The following is a 20,107-nucleotide window of genomic DNA, read 5'->3' on the forward strand; positions in this document are numbered from 1 at the left end:
TGCACCCAGCGGCTGAGAGAGAGAGAGATTTACTAACAGGCTGTCTGATTGGGCCGCTGCTGCCGGTGACGCACAGCAAATCTCCTCTCAAAGTGAGCCTATTAATTGATCAGCCGAGTGATCCTCACAAGATCCCATGTAGTGTGTGTGTGTGTGTGTGTGTGTGTGTGTGTGTGTGTGAGAGAGAGAGAGAGAGAGATTTGAGAGGGAAGTGGCTAGAGCAAGAGAAATGAGAAACTAAAAATACTTAAGGCACTTGCGGTGGTTGAAAGCAGTGGAAAATTACATCATTTCGAGTTGACTGAGAAAACCTTCCCACCATTTCTGCTCTAAAGAATAACAACACTATAAAACCACCAGGGCTTTCACCAAGACATATAATAGAGATATGTAAAAATGATCTCTTTTAAATCTCTCTTAAATGCACATGTTTACAGGTGTGCTTGAGGTGTGAATTCACCTTTAATTTACTTTGAATCTGGCTCTGATCTGTTTTAATCATTTTATGTTTTTCTTCATTTTGTTTTTACTCTCTTTCTCATCTTGGACATTTGTATCCTCATGTTGGTGCTCCAGTGTTGTCTAATTGCTTTTTAATTGTTTTCTCATTTCCTCAGCTTTAACAAACTGTGTTTTGAAAAGTGCTATATAAATAACGTTTATTATTCATTATTGAGCTGTCACATTGGAGAAAAAACTAGAAAAATGTATTATTGCAAAGTAGTCCAATAGTTGCTAAAGTTTGACCAAATAATTTGCGTTATAACCCAGTCATAGAAGATAAAAAAATAAAAAAGGATGCAAAGCGACATACTGTGCCTCCTGTCATGTGACAACATTCCAAACAGCTCTGTATACATTAGGACTTGGAGTCTGCTGAGGCTCCGTTGTGTGCGATGTGAATTGTGAGTCTTTTGTGCAGTCATTGTGATTCCCTGGAAACAAAAATCAGCTTGGCACCGTTTGCATAATTTTGTGCAATAATAATGGAGGGTTTGGGGGTTTCAGGTTAGAACAACGGCCCCTTAAATGTCTGTGCACGTCCCTGACGCGAAGTATATATAGTAAGTGATGTCAGTATCACTCTCACTGAGCTGCTTCCTGTGTGAAATAAAGTGCAGCTGCAGAACACGACGAACGTTTAGTTTGAAAGTGACAGAAAGGTTTCTCCGTTTAACTCTAAACGACGGAACCCTGACGCGCCTGTGAACTGTCACTCCCTGTGATACCTGCTGCTGAAAGAGACTGTCAAACCACGGAAACCAGCGAACATCCCCGAGTGTGTGTCATGACACCTACCTGAAGAGAAGCAGAGAGCTGTCGGCGAGCTCCAGAGTCTAGTGTCGCTCCGCGTGTGTCTGTGAGCGTGTGTCTGTGAGTGAGTGAGTGTGTGTATGAGTGTGTGTGTGCAGCTCCTCTCCTCTCACACATGACTCTCCTCTGCAGCCTCACCACCAGCAGCCTGCGCTCCTCCCGACGTCACCGCAGCGCGGGGCCAATCAGCGCCCGAGCTGTGGCGCCCAGGTAAACGGCTCTGCCACGCCATTGGTCGCCGCCCCCCTCCCGCGTGACTCCCCGCGTGCTGCACTTGCAGATTGATGGAAGTTCTCTGAGGTGCGTGTCACTCCCCCTCTGGTGAGAACAGGCGCACCACCCGGGTAACAACCAGCAGCTGGGACTGGAGCTACGATCACATAACAGTTTATAATGGCTTTAGATTGTTATTGTTATATGACTCTTCCATTGACAGAAGAAAAGCTTGACGACAGATTTCTATAACTTCTATGACAAACTTTGTTTTGATTTTAACAAACTAATTTAAGTCCTAATTTCTACAAACATTATAACAGGTACTCCTTTAACAAACACTTTAAAGGGATGGTTCACCCAAAAATGAAAATGTACTCATTATATACTCACCACTATGCAGAGCATGGAGTATGGGCATGCAAAGAGAACAGAACAAGCACATAAATGGTCTTTAATGAAATAAATTCAGATCATTGTATAAAGTCAAGGTAAAGAAGAATCACGGAAAAGGTTTCAGGGGTAAACAGTGCTTCAGTCAAATCCAATGCAATTGAAGTAACTGGGGATAGATTCTTCAAACGTAAAAAATAAATAAAACAGAAAACAAACCATTTACTTCAATTGTATTGGATTTACCCCTTCAACTCATAAAAATGGTTTGTGGACTCAAACACTTCACCCACTCCTCCCATAGTGGTGAGTAAGTAATGAGTGGATTTTCATTTTTGGGTGAACTATCCCTTTAAGAAACACTTTAAGGCCCATATGTATTCATTTATAGTTTTTAACCTTTCCCGTGCTTCTTCTTTACTTGAATTTATACAATTATTTGAATTTATTTCATGAATTCCATTTATGTTCTTGTTTTGTTCTCTCTCTTCTCTGCCCATTAAATCTGTGTTGGTCATCGTTGTGCGTGTGTTGTAACTTGTGTATATTGTGTATATTTAAAGTGCACTGTGTGTATATCATTTTTGAACAGAGTAAAAACAGTATAATCAAAGCCCATGAGGCTCAAATTACTGCCAACACGACTTCTCCAAAGGTGAGAGCTTTTCAGCGATTAGTTACACTAGTTCGTTTGTGTAGCGTCAGCTTGTGGTGGTTTAGTGCGCCATCTAGTGGATTATGTGACGCCTAACACATTTCAAATATCCACCAGTTCAGATGCAACCACTAGACTGGGTACTTACTTAAATCGTTAAATAATTTGGCATTATATAGGCAGGCAGGTACGCAAAGATGTATTTCCCTGTTGTCACTTTTACATTTGTAAATACAAATGTAGTGCATTTCTAAAGAATTCAGTTCTGTTTTCAGAAAGTGATAAACCTAGCCTACAAGATTGATTGACTTAGTTTCAACTTTAGGCTTTAGTCAATGAAGTGAACTTCATTCAGACCATACAACACAAGAAGTGCACAGCAGAACGAAATTGTGTTTCTCCCAGCTCCATGTGCACATATAAAAAGTAACAAGTAACTTGACACAACAAAAATAGACACAATAGACAAGAGCTAAAGACAAACTAACCCATAACAATTTAAAATATGCACGTCACCCCACAGATCATAACCAGTTCTGCGAGTCCAACCAGTAGCTTGATGATTAACCACAGAAGAGTTCTTGTCTTTAAATGTATCACAGTTGCCCCTGTGTTGAAGCAGCTGCAGTGTGAGGGTGTGGACGCTGGGTGGTGCTGTGCTGTAACCGCTGCGGTGTTTTGGCCCAGACGGACCCTCTCGCCACCATCGTCGGCAGTAAGCGGACAGTTGCCTAGTGACGAAAAACTCCAGACGGCTGCTGGCTTCCTGCGTTTTCAAAAAATCTCGTCGCTGCCACTCAGCTTGCGCCAAGTTTCCCCAAACACATCTATCTGTTTGTTTGGTATTCACAGCGGGACCATGGTGCGGGGCAACACGTAGATCCCACCTCGGAGGGTCGTGTTGCGTGTTCAGCGTCTCGGGCCGCGTCATGAGGAGTTCCTGATGAATGATGAATAACTATATCTTCATCAGGGTCGTGGGGAAGGGCAGCTATGGAGAGGTGCACCTGGTGAAACACAGGTCCGACCGAAAGCAGGTGAGAAACGACGAGAGCGTGCGGAGCTAAATCACAGAAGTGAACATATGTCGTGTTGTTCACAAAGGCTTGTGTCGTCCTGCACATGTTAGAATGTACCCGACGCTACTAACAGCTAGCCTAAAGTTAGCCAAACTAAAACCTCACAGGTTTGTTTACGCTGTTTGACATGATGTTTTGCATAATAATGTATAGACATAATGTAACAAAATCACAGTTAGTTAAGTCAATATATGTTAACACTACCACTACTGTTACTACTACTACTGCTACTACTACCACTACTACTACTTATAATGATAATATATTGTATTTATGTAGCGCTTTTAACAGTACTCAAAGACACTAATTAAAACAGAGAAGCACACATAAGCTAATGAGCTAGTAATTGAAATATAAAATGCACATCATAAGCATACATGGAATAAGAAAAACATCATAATCACACAGTCAAATATACAAAAACAATAACACGTTCTTAGAAAAAATACACATCATAATCACAAATAAACATATAAAAAACACTTAATCGCACATTAACATATAAAATACCCATATCACACATTAAAAGCACTTCTTGATGGATGGGTTTTGAGCAGTTTTTGTTTACTGCAGGGCAGCAACTCTTTGACAGTAAACAAAAGCTGTTTCTTGTAGGGTTGGAGGAACTATGATTTCCCAGTAACCCTGAAACTGTAGCTGCAAAATGATTAATACTGATCGATACATTGACTGGTGTTCTGTCGTAAATGAAAAACGAAGACACGCTAACGTCAGCGTCTCATGGCTTTAGAAATGTGCTCATTCATGTGTGCATAACTAACACTGACAGGATTTTCAAATCCCAGATCTCTAACGGTCAATATAATGAGTTCAGTTCATTGCCATCTGGTTGTAGACCTTTGTCCATCTTTCTTGCGAATTTGTCATGTTCATACGCATACAGTAGGTTAATACAGACTGCAAGTTACAGTAAATATGTCCTTTCCTTCTGTTTCAGTATGTTATTAAGAAGCTGAATCTAACCACCTCCTCCAAGCGGGAGCGGCGTGCTGCAGAGCAAGAGGCGCAGCTTCTGTCCCAGCTGCGACATCCAAACATTGTGACCTACAGGGAGTCGTGGGAAGGAGACGACTGTCAGCTCTACATTGCGATGGGTTTCTGTGAAGGTGGTGACCTCTATCACCGACTTAAACAGCAGAAGGGGGAGCTGCTCCCCGAGAAGCAGGTGGTGGAGTGGTTCGTCCAGATAGCGATGGCACTCCAGGTACAGTATATTGTCATAATGACAGTGAGGTCCATGTTAGGTTAATATACACAAGTTCAAAATGTTTAAAGTCACTTTGCTTGACAGTACCTGCACGAGAGGAACATTCTCCACAGAGACCTCAAAACACAGAACATCTTCTTGACAAAGACCAACATCATCAAAGTCGGGGACCTTGGCATTGCACGAGTATTGGAGAACCAGAATGACATGGCCAGCACGCTCATAGGGACGCCATACTACATGAGCCCTGAGCTCTTCTCCAATAAACCCTATAACCACAAGGTATTTGGTTCATCTCCTCTTAATTTGTATACTTTATTTCTCAGTAAGAACTTCTTCACACTGGATGTTTTTTTTGTCTCTAGTCAGATGTGTGGGCCCTGGGCTGCTGTGTGTATGAAATGTCCACACTTAAACATGCCTTCAATGCCAAGGACATGAACTCACTGGTTTATCGCATAGTAGAAGGAAAGGTGGGTTTCTTCTTTTGTATTTTTTAAATAAAGTATGCAATGATGAAGACAGTATGTGGTGTTTTTGAACCCTCATTATCTAGAAATGATACAGAAAAGTACATTGACAATAATACATAACAATTTCCCTCTGGTTTTCTCATCAGCTGCCACAGATGCCCAGTAGATATGACCCCCAGCTGGGAGATTTGATCAAGAGCATGCTGTGTAAGAGACCTGAAGATCGGCCTGATGTCAAACTTATCCTCCGCCAGCCCTACATCAAAAGACAAATTGCCATGTTCCTTGAGGCCACCAAAGAGTAGGTGATTTCTATAAAGTTAACCATTTTGTACCAAACCTTTACTTAATGGTCATTTTTACTTACTCTTTTCATCTTCTCATTTTCTTTGGAATCGTTGTCCACTCATAGTCATCTCTATCCACCATATTTATTGGGTCTAGCATTACAAAACAGATTGAGTTGTTTTATTTCTTTCCACACCAGGAAAACTGCCATGTCAAGAAAGAAAGCTGTCAGCAGCCCTGGTGTTTGCAGAAACAACAGTGAATCGTCTGTGGTATCATCTCAGCCGAAATCTAAGAGACAGCCTCGGAGTCCTCAGCCGGATCCTCTTGTCAATGTGAAACGGGTGCGTGACTCAACAATAGCGAGGCTGAGCTCTTAAATTTGAACTTCTTAAATGTTTGACATCATCACTAATATTATTTTATAATGTGTCTTTTCTTAGTCATTCAAAATTAGAAATATGTATTCACTCACTGAAATATATAGTGTTCTTTTCTTTGTTATCTATGAATGAATATTAAGCCAATAGCAATATACCGTATACATATTTGTTGTTGTACTCAACAATGACTTAAGTATTTAAGTAAGTAAGTTCCATTCATGTGTATTCATTCTCAATGTAGTAAGATGTCAGAAACAGCCTTGTGGATTGCAATGATCACTAAACAGCTGAAGTTGTTTACTTCAAGCCAAGCAGGGAATCGTCAGTGTTTTATTATGGTCTCTGTTGTTACTCTGCATCCACAGAAAGAAGAGAAATCACAGCAGTCTGAACTTTATAATGGCGTCACCGACTCGACTCCAGGCCAAATAACTCCCCAATCCAAACCTCCTTCACCTGATGCATCTCTGGCAACTATCAGCAACATCAATATTGATTTCCAAGGGCAGGAGGATGAGGACCAGTCGAACAGGCAGGTGCACAGGCCCCAGTCGGCAGGTGATGAACATGTGACTCGCAGCGTGCACAAAGACAGCAAGAGAAGAGGGAAACCCGATCCTTCTCCCCCTGTCTCCCCCGTTAAGCTCCCTCTGAAGTCTGTATCAGGTGTTGTCAGCAGGGGAGGAGACGAGAGACGGGCACCCAACGGATTGTTAGACATTCAGCCACGGGCCACGCCAAAGCCCGGGGATACATTTTCTGTTTTGGGGGAGAAGCAGATGTCAGATGTGGATGATAAGGATGATACCATGGAGTTACTTCAAGAGGCTCACATGCAGAAGCCAAAGCTAGAAGTCGAGAAAGAGGCTGCTCCTTCTATCACTGAGAGCAGATCTGCGCACAGATCTAAAACAGAAACTGTCGGAGTGGGTGTGGAAGTGAATATGGACAATAAAGGTGATACCATTAATCTTCTCAAGGGGGATCCAACTCAACACCTACATGCCTCAGACACCCAAGTAAGTGCTGATAACAACTGAGCTTTATTTTTGCTGTTATCATGAGTCTTAATTAATTTCTTTTTATTTCACGTAGGAAAACTTAGAATCTACTGAAAAGCTGTTAGAGCCGTTCACTCCAACACTGGTAAGAATTCTATTTCTTGCACTGTCTTGCTGACTGTGTATAAATGCAACAACAAAGTTGTGGGGAGATTTCTTTCAACGTTGGAGGGAAAAAAGATGATTTGTGTTTATTTAGGAGCCTGAGATTGAGCAAACTCCCTTACCAGTGAAAAAGCCAGGACCGATCAAGGACACGAGAGGGACACATGGGGATCAGGACAAGGTAAAGTTCAGTACAGGAGTTAATATTATAACTAATTATATTGGCTGAAATTATTATTTTTACATATTATTGTGATTATTTAACAACACAAATGAGAAAACCTCTTTTATTTTCCTGATTTATTTTCATCGATTTGTGTACTAGATTTATGTAGATAAATTCAGTAGTTAATTAGTAATCTTGTTTTTTAGTCCAAGGTGGCTGCTTCTAGACCTTTACCTCCACCTCCTGTTGAGAGCAGAGCTGTGGAGGAGAGGAAGAGGAGCAAGAGGAGCACAGAGGGCAAGAAACCTGACGTGGCTGCGACGTCCACACCAGTGAGTTCCTTTAAGAAGGGATTGTTACCACTGCCACAGGTGAGGGTAGTGCTCCTCCCCTTACAAATAAATACTGCTTAAAATGTATCCATGGCTGAATAACCATTCTAAGACACTTAAATTAGCAAACTTTATCAACATTCCTGAAATCTTAAACAACGAAATAGCTCTCTGCAGTTTTCTCTGGAAGCTTAAAAGAGCAAGAGAACTAGCAGCGACTGGTGTGTGCTGCCTCTTTGAGAGCATCCTGACCAGCTGCGTCATTGTGTGGTTTGGGGGCTGAACTGCCTTGAAACGTAATACCCTGCAGCGCATGTTGAACATGGCTGGGAATGTCACTGCTACCTCATTCCCCTCCCTCCTGGACATTTACTGCACCTGCTTATCCTGCAAAACAACCAGCAATGGTTGATTCCACCCCTTCCTCTTCAGTCTCCTGCCACCTGTAACTGTAACTCACCCATTCCATCCACTATTTTGTCTATTATCATTAGAGTTTTGTTCTTGATCGGTGCTTTGTTATTGTTTCACCTCACATTTTTTCAATGTGGTATTTTCAGCCTTTTTTCTGTTTTTTTTAACCTCTTTTACCTTTTTTTTAAACCCTGTTTTGTTTTGTACATGTATGTGTCTGCACTGGGGTCTGGGACAAGCAGAATTTCAATCTTCTGTCCTGTACATAAGACAGATTCAAGTTTACTTTTAGAATTTATTTTTTATCCAATTAAAAGATTTTATCACATTACAAGAAACCCCCCTTAAAATAAGTTCCTCCCAGAAGTCAACAGATGTAGCTTATGAGTTGAATAACATGAACTGGATATTATTTCAGGATCGTCCTTTGTCCGCCAGAGAGAGAAGGAGACTGAGACAGTCCCATGAATGTTCCATTCAACCAGGTACTAACTGTCTTTTCCCAACTGATGCCAGAACCTTTAACAAAAAAAACTAGGTTACAGGAAAAAAAGCAATGAATGAAAATTTAGTGGCTTACATACATATGTTTACCCTTAATCACACTAAGAATAAGGATGAATGTGCAGATTTTAAAGGAAATATTCACATTTTTTTATCTCAGCTCCATAAAAACAAAGAGATTAGTTATTAAATTTCTTCCCCGGTTACTTTAATGCTTGTTCCCAGGTGTTGATCCTGTAAGAAGAGCTTCTTATGATGTCACCTCTACTAAGGCTGAGCGCTACAATGCCCCAGTCACCAGTAGATCTGTGTCAGACACTATGCCTGGGACCATCAGTAAGGTACTGACACCACCAGCACTGTCACATTTAACTGTGCTTCATACAGCCATGAAACAAAACTGTAATTTCTGAACGTTAACCAAATACGAATGCACCTCATGAGGCTGGTCTGTTACTATGTCACAGGGAACTTAATCATAAGTGTGTCGTCCATGCTTCATTACAGCAAGATAAGTTGCAGGAGCAAAGGTCAGATGATGATGAATGCAGCTCATCCACGAGTTCCACAGAGCGTTCGGAGGGAGACTGCAGGGAGAGGTGAGTCAATAACATCAATTACAACTCACCTCAACTCAATTAAAGTCACCTGATGTGTAATCCATGATGTGTGGATCATCTACAGGAAGACTGAGTCCAGCGACATGCAGGATTTAGTCCTTATGATGACACAAACATTGAGAATGGATGTCGGAGATGGTGTGAGCGAGGTGGACAAAAGCAGATTTGGTTCTACTACACTGCCAGAATTTAAACTGAACAGGCGGTATCGGGACACCCTGATGCTTCATGGGAAGGCTCGAGAGGAAGCAGAGAACTTGTCAGTCGGTGAAATACGAATGGGTAAGACACTCTAATCAAACTCATTTGTCATCAGTCAGTCTGTGAGCCACTAACTTCCTTGTGTTTGCAGAGGGCTCCCCATCTGGCCCAGCCAAGATAAGGAGAGCCATAGAACAACTGAGGACAGATGTGGTGAAGGGCCTGGGGGTCAAGCTGCTGGACAAAGTGCTGGAAATCATAGAGGAGGAGGATGACGCCGTACGAGAAGTAAAAACACTTCATACCAGATCACATACAGTGTGACTGTGCTACAGCTTGAAACATCCAGTACTATTATTAAGTGGTCAGGAGGAGTTACTATTAATAGGAGCTGGGGCAGTGTGTTTGTTGGTTTGTTAAGTACATTAGAAGCCATTAAGATAGAGGCCAGGTGTACAAGTTACACACACATAAAGTATGCCTCACAGATTTTTTTATTATTAATTTGTTAAGAAAGTGGATGAACATATTATTATTTTATAGTCTGTAAGTTAAGTTAGACTGACTCCTTAGTTCATGATAAGTTAAGATCAACTTGTATAATATTCCCTGCTCATCATAGACTTGCTTGACCGTGCAGTGTTAATACATTTTTCTGTAAAGAGCAAAACTCAGTTTACCTAAAACTGAAGCACTTACTTCTCATGTAATCTGTTTCCCAAGTAACGTCAGTTGGTTCTTCCTTCCTTTATTTGTACTGCAGCTTTGCCTTCGTGACCAGATGGGGGACGAGAAATACCAAGCGTACGCTGTGATGGTGAGGCAGCTGAAATTCTTTGAGGACATTGCCTTCAAGTTTTAAAGAATATAGGAGCACAGAGGCTATGGGAACAAAGACCTTTGCATTTTGACCATTCTTACATAGCATTGAAAGTTGTTCTCAACTGTAAATAGATCAACAACATTCTCAAAGATGAATTAAGTTCCTACCAAACGATCTTGGTTTTGTGGCATAAAGCCACTTCCCTCCTTCTGCTAGCATCTAACATGACAGCAGGTTTAATCATGAGATTGCAACCTTAGCAATTAGTCATATGAAATGGCATGTCAAATTAATTGTATATATTTTTTTAACTCCAGTATAAACACACACTTTGAATCCTGCATTCTTCAGGATGCCTATGCAAAGATTTTGGTCAAGTTCTAACACTTTGATTCTCCACTTGCTGTGGTTGGATACTCACTTGTTTATTTATAATGCAAACCAGAATTTTGATATTGTTTCACCTACACTGCATCTTTGAAGACATGAGATCTCACTTCTGCTTCTCTATTGTATTTTCTTACACACAAGAAACTGTAATGTAGATGTTTTGTAGATATTAATGTTTAAATAAATTCCTACAAATCTTAAATATTGTTTTGTCAACACCAGCATTTCTGTGACAGAAAATACATTTCCAATGCAAATAACACAGTGAAAGACAATATTAAGTCCTGTTGAATAAAAATATAAATACCAGACTGATATAGGGCAATCAGTTGCATCATTATTACAATACATGTCCTGTATGCACTGATCATTCAAACTTTTTTATAGAATGCATTGAAGGAAAAGAGGCTCGGTGGAATTTAGGAATGGTGTCTTCACATAGTTTGTCCAGCAGAGCTCGCTCTGACTCCTTGTTTACAATAACCTCAGCACATAAAGCAGAGAACACGTCACAGCTGAGCTAACTAGATTGTGTAATACATTACTGAAAAGCTAAGAAGGAACAACATCAACGTTTTCCCTCTTTCAATATTACATGTACTGGGTCAAGAAAGTGAACTCTCAGAAATGACCTGGTTTTCAGTGTTAATTAAAGTATAGATAAACAGAGTGATTAAGCTGATAGAACATGAACAGGTTTATCATGTTTTAATTGAACTAACTCATGCACAGTGCTGGTGCCAAATGTTTTAAAACTGGTGGAACCTCCTTTGGCAGCAACAACCTCAAACGTTTTGAGGTTTTCCAGAAGCTGTGGATCAGATGTGCACAACGTTCAAGAGGAAGTTCGGACCATTCTTCAAACAGACCAGCTCAGCCATATTCTTAGTTAATCTGGAGTGAACAGATCTGAGCTCAGTCCACAGCATCTCTTCCAGATTGAAGTCTGGACTCTGACTGGACCATTCTTTGTTTCAAATAATTCTGTAGTAGCTTTACGTCAGTCTTTAGGGTCATTGTCCTGTTGCAGAACCCAACTGCTACTGAGCTTCAGCTAGTGGAGAAACACTGACATTATACTGGGCTTTTTAAAATTTTGTACCTCCACTGGACGTGTGTGTTTATACAAATATATGAAAAATGTTGGTCAATATCAATGTCGGATTTTTTACTCTCTAAAATCCAGTCTCTGTAAGATTCTACTAAATACAAATGAAAACATTGCATTTATAAAATATTGACTGTATCAGATGTTTATTATTTGGACACAAGGATTTCATGACTGACTAATAAACACTGTAACAAAGTTTTCATCCTAAATGCGTCAAATCATATCCATTATAAAAAGATGTATTAACAACTGGGCCCTGGACAGTTTTGTGCTACTTGTGCTTCTTCTTCTTGAGGCTTTCCTGAGGTTTCTGGCTGGACTCCCCGCAGATCTCTGGTAATGCTGGCTGCCAGGACAGAGGATTCTGTCTGTACATGGGCCACGGAGGCAGGGTCAACTGCAGTCAAGGACAGATACAGAAAAATAAATTATATAATGTTGCCTGTTGGTCTTGACAGAAACATTTTGTTATCTTATCATTTTAGGCTTAAAACACATCAATGTCCTCACAAATTATTATTTCTTGTAAGTTTAAATACAGATTTTTGCTCCTGAGTGAAGGTTGAGGTTTTTAACTGTTCTTTATGGGCAGAGAAAGAAAAACTTCATAAACAAATCTGAAGTACAATAATTAAATGTTATTTAATAATAGCATATCAATGTACATTTAATCGTATTATTAAATATAATAAGATTACTATTGCTAATAATGAAAATTATATTACGATAATTATTGCTATTATTGTTTTATTACCCAGACCTACAACAACATAAAGCAACAACTTACCACACAGGACACAGCAAAGCCGCCTAAGACAATGTACACTGTCCAGCCAAACTGTTCAATGATCAGACCGTACACGAAGCCAATCACCTGGGGAGAAGGAACAAAGGATAACAGTTAACTCTCTAAGACTATTCTATTCCAGCAGCTGGTTAGCATGGGTCACGGTTAGTTACCGCTGAGATGAGTATGATTCCTTGGAAAATCTGTTCAGCCAACTTCTGGCCTTTGTAATCCTGCAACACAACAAGAAAACAAACACATGGCAGCAAGTCAGTACAGTCAACATGGTGGGTCAGTTTGAGCAAATGGTTAGCTGTTGACATTTAATGGGTTTATTTAAATAGCTACACTAACCTCAGCTGCCCAGTAAATAACAACTGGGTGATATTCACCCATAATATCGAGGTTGCACTACAAGTACCGTTATGTTTACTGAAGAACTTCCGGTGTTTCACGCTAAATATCACCCAACAGCTAACAGCCAGTTCAACTGTGTGTTTAATACGTGACTTAGCTGAGTTAGAAGACTGCGCTGGCTGGTTTCTGATGATGAAACATAACTTGATCTAACATCTGTTCCCAGTGTAACCACAGCATCCACCAGCTAACGTTAGCTCGACGGAGAAGCATGGATGAAACACGGCTAGCATAACGCCGCTCCACGGCACATGAGCCACTGAGATCTTACCATGTGCGAGGGGATGGACTTGAATATAGACAACATCTTCGCACTTAGAGTGAAGAAGATAGATGTGAGGAGACTTCGGTCCGAGCGCCTGCAAAATGATGCACTTCAACTTCCGGTCTCAGAAAAGAGACGTCACGTTATGAAGGACCCATCCGGGTACTCGCAGGGGTTATAAATTGCGTTAGCTGCGCAGGCGCACAGATCTATAACGTACCAGGATGAGGCTGAAGTGCTGCGCTTTGTTGAGAAAATGTATTTGTTGTCAGTGAAAAGCTAAGTCCGCTTAAATAACTTGCCTGTAAGTATGTTTAGCACTTATATTTCAAGAATACAGTATTATTACTCTGTGCTGCGTTATGAATATATATTAATCACCAAATGCAACTCGTAATATATTTTTCAGGCTTAAAACAGCAAACTATGGCGATTTTTAAAATCAGGCAAACGCCAGGGCAGCTATGACTCCGTGCAGCCGTGCTGGAGGATGAACTTATTGATGTTGAGTTGGCACTTTGGCTTCAGCGTAATTTACTTTTAGCCGCCGGGTTTGGTTTTTTTCATAGAGCTGACTCCAACTGCGCTGCGGACGTTTCGGACCTAAGCGTCCGAACACACATCTAGCGTCACCTCTCGTGCGGGGAGCGTGTGGTTGTTGTGCTGCTGCTGCTGGAGCCACACAGCGGTGCAGCTGCAGCAGCCTGGGTTCACCTCAGTCCTCAGAGGGAGCTCGTCCCGTCAGGCTGCGATCCCGAAGCACCTCCACAGCTTCATCAGAGGAGCTGGAGACACGGCGGTCGTCATGACGCTGAGGAGAGGTGAGTCTGTGGATCTGCATCCCTGAGACATGTCTATACTGTTGGTGAGACAGTGTGGACTAATCACGGTTCTTTGATCATATAATACTAGAAAACTAACATTGCTTTTCAGGAAACAGATGTTCAGTCTCGGGTTTTGTTGCTCTGTTGTTATTAAAGGGATAGTTCACCCTAAAATGGAAAATTCAGTCATTATCTACCCAGCTCTATGCCGATGGAGGGGGGGGAGTGTTTGTGTCCACAAAACACTCAAACACTGGAGTTTCAGGGGTAAACAGCGTTGCAGCCAATACAAATGAAGTAACTGGTGACCACTTCTTCAAACGTAAAAAAAACAACAACAAAAAAAACACTAGGGCTACGTTGTATCACTAACGGGCCCGAGCACAGGCATTTTCAAGCCTGTTGCGGTTAGTGGAGAGAGCAATCAATGACCAAGCGCACGTCTCCGCGTTACATGCGTTTTGCGCACTGTGGCAAGGACAAACGCTTCACTTCCTGCGTCCGTCACGTGTTGTCAATCCTTGCCTGCTAATTGCTCATTACGATCCACGCTATCAATTGCACATCACACTGTGAACATTTTATGCAAATCGAATGATAGTTGTAATGAAAGTAACTAAAAAGTAACTAAAAGTACAAAAGTAACTAAAAAGTAACTAAAAGTACAAAAGTAACTAAAAGTACAAAAGTAACTTAAAAGTACAAAAGTAACTAAAAGTACAAAAGTAACTTAAAAGTACAAAAGTAACTAAAAAGTACAAAAGTAACTAAAAGTACAAAATTAACGAAAAGTACGAAAGTAACAAAAAGTAACAAAGTAACGAAAAGTAACGTAAAGTAGCGTAACGTAGGTGGCGCTATGACCCTGAACTAATATTAATATATGGAGCTGTTCAGGTCAGGATTGTGATCATAGGCCAGTAGTTCGGAGCCGGTTGGATAATGCAGAGTGGATTTACAAAGTACTTCCTGTTTCATGGCGAATCAGTAGGTGGCGCTATGACACTGAGGAAATATTGACACATAGAGCTGTTCAGGCTTGGTCTCTGATCATGAGACAGCAGTTTGGCGGTGATAGGACAATGCACACTGGAGTTATGACAACATCGTCTCCTTTGGCGAAGGATGAACCTTCGCCGCACCTCAATGTTTACACGGTTTGAGGAAATGTCACAATTCTGACCATGGTCCAATGACTTGACTGAGCTCTTTTGAGCTGTATATTGTAAAGCAGCCAGGAGCAGTTCATCAAAGTAAAAACATGTCACTTCCTGTAGCCAGCAGGTGGCGCTGTGATTTTAAGTCATGATTTCTGTGTAGATGTCATCAGGCCGGGACTTTTGTCTTACATGTCTAGTTTGGACTCGATTCGACCAAATATGTCCGAGATACAGAACCTCGTGTTTTGATGGCGTGTAATCAAACTATGACGCCACGCCACGGTCACACCGTGTGACGAAAAATCGATCTTTGAGGTAGTTTTCATCTCCATCTTGTTGTGATGACACTCATCTCCATATGAAGTTGATCTGATGAAAGCCCTGGGACAAGTACAAGACAAAGTAAAAATGTGGAAAATGGCCAATGTGGCCACTAAAGTCAAAATGGCGGGCTTCCTGTTGCTTTTTTCCAATTGCACCTCTGACCTTTTTTGTTTGTCTGGTCATGATACACCTGGGCTACGATTTTTGTGAAGATCGGTGAAAGCTAACTGAGGGGCTTTTCCTTAGATGGCGCTGTTGAGCCATTTTTCCACGCCCATTTCAACTTACTCCAGAATACAATTACTTTTTGGGGTTTTGAATTCCCTGCAAACTTTGGTAACAATTTGAGCATGTCTAGGCCCTGAAAAAGCCCCAAAAGGGAAATACAAATCCTTCGAAATACAATAGGGCCTCCCACCGTCGGTGCTCGGGCCCTAATAAAATGCCTCCAGACTGCTCCTGAGGTGTCATCCAAGTGTCCACAAGCCCCGACATGTTTTTGGCCTAAATGTCTGCTGTGATCCACGCATGGACACGGCTCCAGAGGAGGATATCAGAGGACATTTACCCCTGAAACTCCTAAAGTGTCTTGTGGACTCAAACCACCCCCACCCCCCACCCTCCATCGGCAAAGTAGTGAGCAGATAATGAGTGAATTTCAATTTTGGGGTGAACTATCCCTTTAAAATAAATTGTTCGACTTGTGTTTCAGTAAACGCAGTCGTCCTGTTGCTGCTGGCTGTGGCCTTCCTGATCATAGTCCAACGAAATCTCCTCAACCTCAGCGACTTTCTACACAAGGAAAACCCAGGTATGTTTATCTCACTACTGTGTGCCAGCTGCTCTGTACCCCCCATCCCCCTCCCTCCTAGAATATCTACTTTATTGCTATTGTGTGTATTCTGTGCTTTCCCATGAAGCTACTTTCTCATAAAAACTACGTCTGCGCCCCCCAGATGCAGGGGCCATTCTTCCCTTCGAGGCCGAGCTGTCTCCGGCCCTTAAGCTGGAGTCGGCGAGGACAGGAGAGGAGATTCCTGTCCTCATCACTGCTGCCGAGGAGAGACTCGGTGCCGTGGTTGCTGCCATGAACAGTGTTAACCAGAACAGTAAAGCCAACGTTGTCTTCACCATTGTGACCTTGAATGACACAGTGGAACACCTAAAGTAAGACGGTGTCATGCATTCATATTATTCTACTTCCTTGAGGAGGTCAGATTTGTCTGACACATTCAATGTTTGTTACCAACAGAGCGTGGCTAAGTGATACCAAGCTGAAAAACATCAACTACAAGATAGTTGTTTTCAAACCTGAGCTTCTCAGTGGGAAGATATCTAAAGATCCTCAGACACAGGAGGCTGCAAAACTGGTCAGACCGTTGACTTTTGCCAGGTTTTACCTGCCTGTGTTCCTACCTGAGGCAGAGAAAGCCATTTATTTGGATGATGACATCATTGCACAAGGTAAGACTCCGTATGGAGGAAGAGAATAAACAAGGAAATAAAACTAATGAGTATTTTTCAGCTTCTTGTTGTTCACTATTTTCACTCATTAACTCTCAAAATTCTCAATGGTACGACTGGAGCCCGACCGATTTGAGCCTTTCACAGACACTTTGGTTTCTGTGTTTAAGTTTGCAAATATGAAAACTTTTGTTTTACAGAATAAACGATGCAGTTCTATGTAAAAAACTATTTATTTTCTTAATTCATATTGTATATATTTGGTTGTATTTGTGAAGCTCTGTATAATGATGTTATGTTTAAATATCACCATAAAATATCAAGCCTCAATTACTTTTCTTTGTTTGAGTGGTTTGATAACGACATCTTAGGAATCTTTCGGCCGATATATATCAGTAGCAGTAGAAAATTTTTACGTCCTAATATCAGCATCAGCCTCCAAAAATCCATATTATTTGGACTCTAATAGAATAACAGAAATGTTTTCTGGATCAGAGTTAATGAATGGATCGTGTCTCTTCTTTGGATCTCAGGGAACATTCAAGAGCTTTATGAAACCAACCTCAAATCAGGACATGCAGCTGCCTTCTCAGACGACTGTGATTCAGCTTCTGCTAAGGGGATTGTGCGAGGGGCTGGAAACCAGGTAGGCACGTCTCGCATGAACTGAATATTTTCTGTTATTTAAAGTGAGTATGGTGAAACTTGATAATGAGTCTTTTTCAACAGAACAACTATATGGGTTTCCTGGACTTCAAGAAAGCGTCAATAAAGAAGCTGGGCATGAGGGCCAACACATGCTCCTTCAACCCGGGGGTCATCATCGCCAACCTGACTGAGTGGAAGAACCAGAACATCACCCAGCGACTGGAGCACTGGATGGAGCTGAACACACAGTAAGTTACTCCCAGTGGTGAAATGGAGGTTGGATGGGAGAAGGGGTGAGGTGGAAAAAATTCTTTAAGTTTTGGTTTGACTGTAATTCAACACACATTTGTTTGTTTCTGCAGGGAGGATCTGTACGGTGAAACAATGGCAGAGAGCATCATTACTCCTCCTCTCCTCATTGTTTTCTACAAACGTCACTCCAACATTGACCCCATGTGGCACGTCAGGCACCTCGGTGAGTTCTGGTCAACAAGAGCCAGCAGACCACAGGCAGTAGATCAAATTGATTTCACATGTGGACAACCCTAATCAGTTACTGTTTCTTTGAGGGGTCTGTGGGACACCTCCACACATACATGTCACGGCCTTTGACACATAATATTATGGAGGGTATGGCATGAATGTAAATGATCATAATATGGCTGAACTTTGTTTTGCAGGTAATACAGGTGCTGGGAACCGCTACTCCCCACAGTTTGTAAAAGCTGCCAAACTCCTCCACTGGAACGGACACTATAAGCCCTGGGGCAGAACATCCTCTTTTTCTGATGTGTGGGACAAGTGGTTTATTCCAGACCCCACGGGCAAATTTCATCCTGTGCGACGACACGAGGGGGACAGCTAGACTGAAAAAATGGGACCAGCCATGTCAGCTCAGACCACGCATTGTGATACCTCAGGAAATACGTAAGGCCTTGTCACTAGCCAACCCTCCGTTTGAATTCTGCCAGACCATCCTCTGAACATGTTAACCTGTGTACCCACTTTTTTGCCTATACCAAGCTCACCTTATCGCTTCCCTTGAAATAGCTTTGACTCTCATTTCTCTAAATATTTTGATTAACTTTTAAAACCTGAGAGATTTGCTGAAGAGGCACACGCTGTGTTTCAGGGTTTCACCCGTAGCAACTTTAGGCTGTTGCACCTCACCACTGTGACATGACTACAAATAAATATCCAGCAGTAATAAATCTGCGACAACACTTCAAGATCTCTTTGTACAACATTGCTCGTTTTAATCTCAGTAAGTATGTTTACCTGCAGCAGCTGGATGGTGAACTAACTTTATTTGAATACTAAATGCATTTTTACCTCAGATCTAATTGCGCAGCAATGTTTATTATACCTACTTCAAAAATGTTCTCTGCCGTTTTCAAATGTCAGTCTGAAAATGGCATCATACTAATCTTGCTAATGCCTCACATAGTTAAACTCAGCTCAAAACTTCCTGTGGAAAAGTCATGAATTTTATTTCTATCAAAAGCACATATCAGCGCCTTGTTTTAACACTTAGTTTATAACTTTATATGCAGCTGACTAAGCAAACTGCACCTCAGCAGAAATGGAAGAACAATGTTTGCATACTATTCCTATGCTTGATCAATTATCAGGATTTTTTTTTATATATGCTGAAAAGCATTTACCTTGCTGGTGTAAATACTTTTGTAAAGTGCGGAAAATAAAACATACATTTTTAAGCACTTTCTGTCTTGTGATTTTCATTCCCAAGCACCTGTTTTAAACCAGTGTATTTCAAAATTACGTGTGGGCCAGCTTCCTATAAAAGCACCTTGAAGTGAGATGATATATCCCCCCCCACAGCACCTGCAAAACCCAGAGCAGATCCTTTGGTGCCAATGTTTGGTCAGTTACCTGCATGTGGTTGTGACCAACTCCTGACTGAGGTGGGAGTGTGGAGGAAGGTGATCGGGTCAGACAGGAAATAAATATTTTGGAAAAATAGAGGGGGAAGATTTTTTAAAAAGCCACTAAAGTTGATATTAATTTGCCTCTGATCAGTTTTGTTTAGTGTATTGAGTAGTATTATGTTTGAGTAGTGAGTGATCCTGTAATTCAGGGCCACAGATCGAATCCCTTCATATCCACATCCATGAACAGAACGCCATGTGGCATCTTTTTATGAAAAGTTCTGATTTAAGTACCTGCTCTCAATAGGCACAAGTCAAACCTAATGTCACAAATAAAAACATTTAATGAAACCCAAAATTAGAACATGGCAGTTTCTTATTGACTTGAAATTATGAAGTTCTACAAACAAAACAAGATATCCTTTGGCTCAGAAGGTGGAGGGGCGTCCTCTGAACAGTGTCGGTGGTTCAGCACATCCAGTCTGTATACTGAAGTGCCCTTGGGCAAAACACTGATCCTTATGTTCCCCACAGATGTCCCTGTATGAATGCTGTGTGATGAGATGCGCTGTATGA

At 41.4% G+C, this 20,107-nt stretch overlaps 4 protein-coding genes across 8 annotated transcripts in view; 2 read left to right on the plus strand and 2 right to left on the minus strand.

Annotated features, from left to right (window-relative positions):
• Window positions 1–1,464, minus strand: part of camk1b (calcium/calmodulin-dependent protein kinase Ib) — a 37,881-nt gene extending 36,417 nt beyond the window's left edge. The window contains exon 1 of one of the 2 annotated variants that reach the window (XM_035152276.2): window positions 1,300–1,464. The gene's annotated coding sequence lies outside the window, so the exon portion shown is untranslated. The remainder of the gene's footprint in view (window positions 1–1,299) is intronic. The other variant, XM_035152275.2, reaches the window with a different exon arrangement.
• A 1,806-nt stretch (window positions 1,465–3,270) lies between these two features.
• nek4 (NIMA-related kinase 4) lies at window positions 3,271–10,844 on the plus strand. Of its 3 annotated transcripts, none has more exons than XM_035152575.2 (16): window positions 3,271–3,612; window positions 4,613–4,879; window positions 4,967–5,164; window positions 5,248–5,355; window positions 5,502–5,656; window positions 5,843–5,987; window positions 6,392–7,045; window positions 7,122–7,172; window positions 7,287–7,373; window positions 7,565–7,729; window positions 8,523–8,589; window positions 8,834–8,949; window positions 9,116–9,207; window positions 9,293–9,510; window positions 9,581–9,708; window positions 10,193–10,844. In XM_035152575.2, the coding sequence occupies exons 1-16, from the start codon at window positions 3,523–3,525 to the stop codon at window positions 10,289–10,291; spliced, it is 2,640 nt and encodes an 879-aa protein (XP_035008466.1). In that variant the 5' UTR covers window positions 3,271–3,522; the 3' UTR covers window positions 10,292–10,844. The 3 variants fall into 3 exon arrangements, with proteins under 3 accessions (XP_035008466.1, XP_035008465.1, XP_035008468.1); XM_035152574.2 differs by having other exon boundaries at window positions 3,273–3,612; window positions 9,581–9,717; XM_035152577.2 differs by having other exon boundaries at window positions 3,273–3,612; window positions 7,565–7,690; window positions 9,581–9,717.
• A 1,035-nt stretch (window positions 10,845–11,879) lies between these two features.
• spcs1 (signal peptidase complex subunit 1) lies at window positions 11,880–13,384 on the minus strand. Its single transcript, XM_035152580.2, has 4 exons — window positions 13,229–13,384; window positions 12,714–12,773; window positions 12,541–12,627; window positions 11,880–12,150 (listed from the first exon to the last, which is right to left on the minus strand). The coding sequence occupies exons 1-4, from the start codon at window positions 13,262–13,264 to the stop codon at window positions 12,025–12,027; spliced, it is 309 nt and encodes a 102-aa protein (XP_035008471.1). The 5' UTR covers window positions 13,265–13,384; the 3' UTR covers window positions 11,880–12,024.
• A 58-nt stretch (window positions 13,385–13,442) lies between these two features.
• glt8d1 (glycosyltransferase 8 domain containing 1) lies at window positions 13,443–19,363 on the plus strand. Of its 2 annotated transcripts, XM_035152578.2 has the most exons (9): window positions 13,443–13,526; window positions 13,792–14,043; window positions 16,243–16,341; window positions 16,487–16,697; window positions 16,783–16,994; window positions 17,528–17,640; window positions 17,724–17,890; window positions 18,005–18,117; window positions 18,323–19,363. In XM_035152578.2, the coding sequence occupies exons 2-9, from the start codon at window positions 14,028–14,030 to the stop codon at window positions 18,505–18,507; spliced, it is 1,116 nt and encodes a 371-aa protein (XP_035008469.1). In that variant the 5' UTR covers window positions 13,443–13,526; window positions 13,792–14,027; the 3' UTR covers window positions 18,508–19,363. The 2 variants fall into 2 exon arrangements, with proteins under 2 accessions (XP_035008469.1, XP_035008470.1); XM_035152579.2 differs by lacking the exon at window positions 13,443–13,526 and having other exon boundaries at window positions 13,703–14,043.
• Window positions 19,364–20,107: the final 744 nt, after the last annotated feature.

Source organism: Hippoglossus stenolepis, chromosome 3 (assembly GCF_022539355.2).
Source record: "Hippoglossus stenolepis isolate QCI-W04-F060 chromosome 3, HSTE1.2, whole genome shotgun sequence".
NCBI classification, from domain to species: Eukaryota; Metazoa; Chordata; class Actinopteri; order Pleuronectiformes; family Pleuronectidae; genus Hippoglossus; species Hippoglossus stenolepis.

Bases quoted from the DNA above. Each gene is read 5' to 3' on its own strand.
- nek4 (XM_035152574.2), top strand. From the start codon at position 3,523: ATGATGAATAACTATATCTTCATCAGGGTCGTGGGGAAGGGCAGCTAT. The intron at 5,988-6,391 runs GTGCGTGACTCA...CTGCATCCACAG, and splicing joins CTCTTGTCAATGTGAAACGG to AAAGAAGAGAAATCACAGCA. The intron at 7,173-7,286 runs GTAAGAATTCTA...GTGTTTATTTAG, and splicing joins AGCCGTTCACTCCAACACTG to GAGCCTGAGATTGAGCAAAC.
- spcs1 (XM_035152580.2), bottom strand. From the start codon at position 13,264: ATGTTGTCTATATTCAAGTCCATCCCCTCGCACATG. The intron at 12,628-12,713 runs GTAACTAACCGT...CCTTCTCCCCAG, and splicing joins GAATCATACTCATCTCAGCG to GTGATTGGCTTCGTGTACGG. The intron at 12,151-12,540 runs GTAAGTTGTTGC...CCTTGACTGCAG, and splicing joins GCTTTGCTGTGTCCTGTGTG to TTGACCCTGCCTCCGTGGCC.
- glt8d1 (XM_035152578.2), top strand. The intron at 16,342-16,486 runs GTATGTTTATCT...TGCGCCCCCCAG, and splicing joins TCTACACAAGGAAAACCCAG to ATGCAGGGGCCATTCTTCCC. The intron at 18,118-18,322 runs GTGAGTTCTGGT...TTTGTTTTGCAG, and splicing joins GTGGCACGTCAGGCACCTCG to GTAATACAGGTGCTGGGAAC.